Source organism: Teleopsis dalmanni, chromosome 2 (assembly GCF_002237135.1).
Source record: "Teleopsis dalmanni isolate 2A chromosome 2, ASM223713v2, whole genome shotgun sequence".
NCBI classification, from domain to species: Eukaryota; Metazoa; Arthropoda; class Insecta; order Diptera; family Diopsidae; genus Teleopsis; species Teleopsis dalmanni.
Genome location: NC_051847.1, coordinates 190,897,465 through 190,904,257, shown reverse-complemented (window position 1 = coordinate 190,904,257; position 6,793 = coordinate 190,897,465). Strand labels below are relative to the sequence as shown.

The following is a 6,793-nucleotide window of genomic DNA, read 5'->3' as shown; positions in this document are numbered from 1 at the left end:
GGAACAAATCTACGTGTCAAACTGTTAGTTTTATGATTGTGTATGAAAAACAATATATTTAGCTCCCATGAACACTACGGTACAGTGCAAGTACCGTACTTATTCAGTATCAGCAAATTATAATCATATTATCAGTTCTCTCAAACCTTTACTGTGCAAAAAAAAAAAATACAATTTAAAAAAATTCACAGCATTTAGTTGAATCTGCTAACCGTGTCAGTAGGTAAATCACCCCTCGAACACTACATTTCCTTAGCTTTCGACAGAATAACACTCATATAACATATGAGAACCAGTGGCTTAAAAATTGATCAAATTTGGTTCTCAAATAGTTGAAATGTATTTGCAAGGCAGTGAACATGTATTAACCTAAAATTTAATATGTAAGATAAAAAATAAAAAAAATATAGAATATATTAAAAAAAATAATAAAATAATTAATGTAAAAAAAAATAAAAAAAATAATATAATTTGTTTTAATATTAAATTAAAAAATTGTATTAAAAATTAATTTTAAAATTAAATTAAAAATTTATATTCAAAAATTTAAATATTTGTTACAATATATTAGTGTTTAATTTTAATTGTTTTTTTTTTTGCAGCCAAATGCAATTTCGATCAGGATATTAAACCACATCGATTGAGTTTAGATGTTGGGGACTCTGTGGTAATACTTAAAGAGACAACACATTGGTATTACGGCTACAAACAAAGGTGAGTTATAATAATAATAAAAACATTATTTAAAATCTTAAAAAACAATTATAAGAATTATTTTAACCGTTTTAGAGTTCATTTTTTAAAAATATTTTGTACTAAATATAAAAAAAATATAAAAATATAAAAATAAAAAATATAAAAATTAAGAATATGAAAAATAAAAAATAAAATATAAAAATATAAAATATAAAAATATAAAATATAAAAATATAAAAAATAAAACAAAATAAATAAATATAAAAAATATAAAAATTAAAAATATAAAATTAAAAATAAAAACAAAAGAATAAGAAATAAAAATATAAAAAATAAATAAATATTAAAAAATAACTAAATATATTTAAATAAATTTAAATTTTTTGTTGCAAATCACTATTGTAACTAAATTTCTCAGTGTAAAATTATTTAATTTGAGAAATTTTAAAACCTGCATTGGAACTATTGAAAGTGTAGTGTGGTACTCGTATATTTGTGTATAATTTCCGTATATTTTGTACACAAAAACTGGATGAGAAAGCATTTTCAGTTTTTTGAAATTACTATTTATTTTAAAAATATATATTTAATTTTGTGATGTGAGACTTTATTCGCATTTTCTTTTACTAAAATTAAAAGTTGTAATAATAGCAAAAATTGTTTCCCATATTTAGTTGCAGTATTAATACCATAAAGATAACCATAAATAAAAGCAATAGCCAAATCTAAAATTATCCTAAAAAATGTATATATAGCTTTAATTTGTATCTTTCTTTATAGATATATATTAATGCTTGCTTTTATATGATATGTTTGAAATCACATATTTATTATTATTATTGTTAGGGGATATGGCACTGCGACCGTCGGGTCTAAGGTTTAGCAAAGCATCTTCCATGATCTGATCTTGGTTGGATAGTTAATTTTCAATTAAGTTGAGGTTTTTATAAATTTGTTTTATTTTATATTAACTTGAAGTCATTATTAGTGAGGACTTTAATTACTTTAGCAAATTTTAGGGAATTTTTTTATTTATTTCATTTGAAATCTTAAATCTGTTATAATTTCTTGTAAATTATATTGCAGTTTATTATTGAATATTAAATTAAACGTTTGTTAAGAGTTAAAGAGTTCTTGAAATAACATAAAAATAATATATTCTGTATCAAAGTTTATATTTATTTTAAAATGAAACTTGTAAACAACGGAAATACATAAATCAGGTACAGATTATGGTTCTTCCTGTGTTTGCACTAGTGCTATTCTGAAAATAAATCAAAAAAATTTGAATACTTCCATACTTTATTTGTAGAGAACTCAACAACCATTTTTCTCATTCCTAAAACTTAAAACATATGTTAAATATTTTTTCCCGATATGCACAATGTTAAATAGTATTTTACACTAAAATTCCACATTAAGAATTTCAAACATATTGCACACTTATCTGCATATCCATAACATACTCTTTTCCATAAAAATATTCCTTTAAATAGTTAAGATACAAAATTTGTATCTTTTTATGCAAACATCAAAAATAAATATGAGACCAACTGACGAGGCTTGCAAACATTTGTTTCTGCTTTTGGTGTGAAATTCGAGTTGATTTTGTTTTTAGTTTTTATAATATTTATATTATTTATATTCTCGCATATATAATGTAATAACTTTCAACAAAATATTTTCTTATCTATTAAAAATAAAACCTTTTTTTCTTTAATACTTTTTAAATACATATTGAGTTGGAAGTTTATCTACATTGAGTTTTTATATATCAACGAGTTGACGGACGCATAATATTCGCTCATACTCATTCCATATTATTTGTATTGTAGCGCGAGAAATTATGATTTCTTAAGACCGACCTATTCTTATCTTTTATTTGTCTGTCATGCTGCCCGTCTTTCTATCTACATGTTTTTCTTTCTTCAAGCCTTTCTGTCTGCAGCGCTTATTCAAGTAGTAAATAGCCTTGCACTGACGTTTGACCAATTTATTTATGTGTTTTCTTTATACGTATTCATTATTATGTCCCTTTTATTTCTTTTAATTATTTATTTTATTATTCCAAAGAATTCTTTTGAAAATTAAATAGTAACCTTTTCATATTCAAGCTGACCCTTAACCTAGGCATCAATAAGAGGGTACACATGCAATCTATCTTAATTAACACCCAGTGTGATTCCATAGACTCTAATAAAATTGACAAAATTAAATAAGAAATATATATATATATTTATATATAAAAATGTAAACAAAGATGTCGTAAATAAAATTAAAATAATCAAATATTTTATTTATATATATTTTGAGTACGAGTATCTGTCGGTATAAATAATAATATTTATTGATAAAAATTATTTTAATTTAAATTATTTTCTCACGTTTTCTCGTTGTGCTTGGCGTCTTCTGTTGGAAGTTGCCGAAATTAAATTATCAACGCTTTTAATTGCTGATAACGAATAAAAGTCGAAATTCCTTCCCGTTCTACCAAATTTTTTGTGCTGCAAGGGGAACTAAAATATAATAATTAAAAATTTATTGATTTTATTTAACTAATTAGTTAGTAGTGCTTAAGAAAGTACATGTACAAATATGGAATTTATTTTAATTTTCAACACTGATAACTATTACCATTAATGAGTGTGACATATTACACTGAAATAATTCGAATGCTTCCTTTATGTACAATATTTCATTTTTTCTCCTATGTCATTAATCAGCTATAACAGCATCATTAATCAATGTAAATGAGCAGATACTGATACAATTTCACTATGAAGATGACAGATAAAAACGATTAGTTATTATCTCTCATCATGTACTCGCTTTAGCATAAGAATTAGTCTAATCTTCAACCAATTAAAAAGTCAAGTCAAATTAAAAATGTTTTATGGGAGGATTTATAGCGAAAATATTTCTTATTTCACTCAAAGTGGATCGACGAAATCGTATAAGCTTCAAAATTCTACAAAATTTTTAAATCCTTATCATTTTAAATCACTAAAATAAATTTATTGAATAAAATTAAATTTTAAATAGTTATAGGTGAATTGGTCTGGTGCGTAAATCTGGCCGTTCCTAAAACCAATGTAGTAGAATAGTAAAATCTCTAACAAGATTTCTGTAAAATAGTTTAGTTTATTTCGTTCCAACAGTTCGAGTTAACTGGTTATTTTTCAAGACCTAATATCTTGTGACAATAAATGAGCAGATAATACCCGATGCGGGTTCTTCAATCTATGAATCTAAAAATGATAGTGCAAGTATATCCTATTAATCTATAACATCAAAGTCTGAAAACATGGTGATATGACCTAACATATAACGAATCTAAGCTATTTGAATTATCTAAAAATTATTAACTTGATTAAATATAATAACAAATGTCTATAGTTTAAATAAAGATAGATATTTAGGTAATCTAGAAGAAAAATTTAGCTTATGCTGAGCACCAAAAAGTCATTATGAATAATGTGGGTAGGTAGAATGATGGCTAATAATCATTGATAGTTACAATTATTACTTAAAATAATATTGCAGAGTAACACTTTCAGTATTGTCATTTGTGAATTGTTTGGTACATATAGTATATCCATTACATCCGAAAACCTCATAATCCTCTAAATAAATTATGAGCATATTATTGAGACTACTTTATGTATGCCGGTTCGCTTTTGGAACCAGTACCAGATATAATCAGTGATACTGACCTATATAATTGAATTATAAAATCAACTGTAATAACTTCCTTTTTTATATGAGAAATATTATTTTTATTTAATATATATAAATATATCTTTCTATTAACTTAAGTGTTGAAGTCAACTATCATTAATTGTATATAATTTGCTATAAACGCTATTTAATTTCATATAAACACCTTTAATTACGATCTCTTATTTTATCAATAGACAATTATGTGGGGAAGGTACCATATTAATTCAATTATAAAGTTGTTTTGATTTTTACTGGAGACTTTTAATGATTTCAATAGATTTTGTGGTTTGCATTTTTTATTAGACAATTTAAATAATTTTTTAAATGATTTAACTTTGGGATGACTAACATATAACTAAAAGTATGTCAAAGCAGTGTGTTGACATACACAACCAAAAGTACATTCATTATATACTAAATTTTATTAATGTACATATAAACATTAAATGTACTTAATATTTTTCATATGTTACTGCAGTTAATATATGTTTCTCATATTTTAATTATTTTTGTATTTCAGATATAAAGACCAACGCGGCATATTTCCCAAATCCTACATACATTTGTGCGATTACACAATAGTGAATGGCGAATATTGTATGCAGCGTACGGATATTGTAGAGGAAATTACCAAAGTACTCTTGGAATGGGGCAGCATATTGAAGCAATATTTTTTGGTAAACATTCTTTATTATATATACATATATGTACATATATATATGAACTAATATATGTGTAAACACAAGAGCACCACACACAATTGCACATAATTGACCCGCAACAAAGGCCTCACTACTAATTAAACTAATTTACACATCATTGAAAATATCTGACGACGACGCTCGCTCAATTTTTATCTTTTCGAACGCTATAAAATAACAGATACCGGCTTTTCCGTTGAAGAATTTTACTAAATTTATGAATGAAATATTGCATGAAATTGTAATATTGTAGCAATATTGTAGCAAAAATGCCAATTGACACAACTGAGACGTCGGCTACTCTTATTACCAGAGATTTTGTTGTTGTGACCATACGTATAACAATTATTTTTGTATTTGCAGGTCAATCATCCCGACTTTCATACCATACGTTCCAAAATGAATGATTTGAATAATAATCGTGCTTTGCTTATATCGGGCAATTTGCCCGTCGACGAAATGCGAAAAGTGAAACTATTGGCAACGTCACAGATTGACACAGGAAATAGCCTCTTGGGTTTGGATATGGTTGTGCGCGATGAAAGTGGTGATATATTGGACACAACGAAGACATGCACAACGGAATTATATGAGCATCACTTGAATGCGGTTAATCGCATTATTAAAGCAAATGTAATTTTTATTTGTTTATATTGCACACTTTTTTTATTAGATTTTCTAAGCAATACTAAAATTGTTTATATTTTATGCAGCGCCCTCAATCAAATCAACGCACTTCACGTCCCTTAAATAAATACTCCCATAATATATTACTCCATGTAAATGCATTTGTATGCAAATTTCAAGAAGATTCTGATCTACTTTTTACGCTTTTTGACGGCGAATCACACAAACCGATAAGTGAAAATTATGTGGTCAAATGGTCACGTACCGGTATTGCGCGTGATATCGATCAATTTGATAACAATCGTGTACTCTTCACCGATCTAAGCAAAAATGACTTAAGTATATCGAAGATTTATCTTGTTTGTTATGCGATACGCGTCGGTGGAATGGAAATGAAAGAGAATGACTCCAAGCGTGTAAGCATAACGAATACGATGCTAACGGCGGCAAGTAAAAAGAATTCACAACTTTCGATCAGCTCCAATGGTTCTTTTAATAACACAGAGTACATAATGCGACGTCCGTTCGGAGTCGCGTGTAAAGAAATCACACCCATAATTAACAAACCAGAAGATTCAAAGGGTAATTTGGACTTACCTTTTATAATGTGTGAAAAAGATAATCTGGATGCTACATTACGCAAGTTAATTGCTAATAAAGATATAGGTAAAATTGATTCTAAAATGGCTGTTACTGTTGAAGTGCTACAAGGCGATATAAAACAGATTAAAGAAGATTTCCCACGTTTAGTGCATACAAATGTACCTTTAGCGCGTAAAATGGGCTTTCCAGAAGTTATACTGCCGGGAGATGTTCGCAATGATTTATATTTGACATTATGTTCGGGAGAATTTGCGCGTATTGCTAAAACATCTGAAAAAAATGTTGAGGTTACAGTATGTGTTTGTAATGAACTGGGACAACTTGTGCCGGGCGTAATGAGTATAGGTGCTGGACATCCACCCATTGATGAATATAAATCTGTCGTTTATTATCATGATGATAAACCAAAGTGGCAAGAAACATTTAAAGTTAGTTACATTATTATA

The 6,793-nt window shown here is 26.9% G+C and overlaps 1 protein-coding gene across 2 annotated transcripts in view; it reads left to right on the top strand.

Annotated features, from left to right (window-relative positions):
- The window catches only part of LOC119678072 (dedicator of cytokinesis protein 1-like), a 133,890-nt gene that overhangs the window by 109,636 nt on the left and 17,461 nt on the right, over window positions 1-6,793 (top strand). For both annotated transcript variants that reach the window (XM_038089723.1, XM_038089724.1), the window contains exons 2-5: window positions 603-714; window positions 4,937-5,093; window positions 5,481-5,750; window positions 5,831-6,775. In XM_038089723.1, coding sequence (XP_037945651.1) covers window positions 603-714; window positions 4,937-5,093; window positions 5,481-5,750; window positions 5,831-6,775 — 1,484 coding nt within the window. The remainder of the gene's footprint in view (window positions 1-602; window positions 715-4,936; window positions 5,094-5,480; window positions 5,751-5,830; window positions 6,776-6,793) is intronic.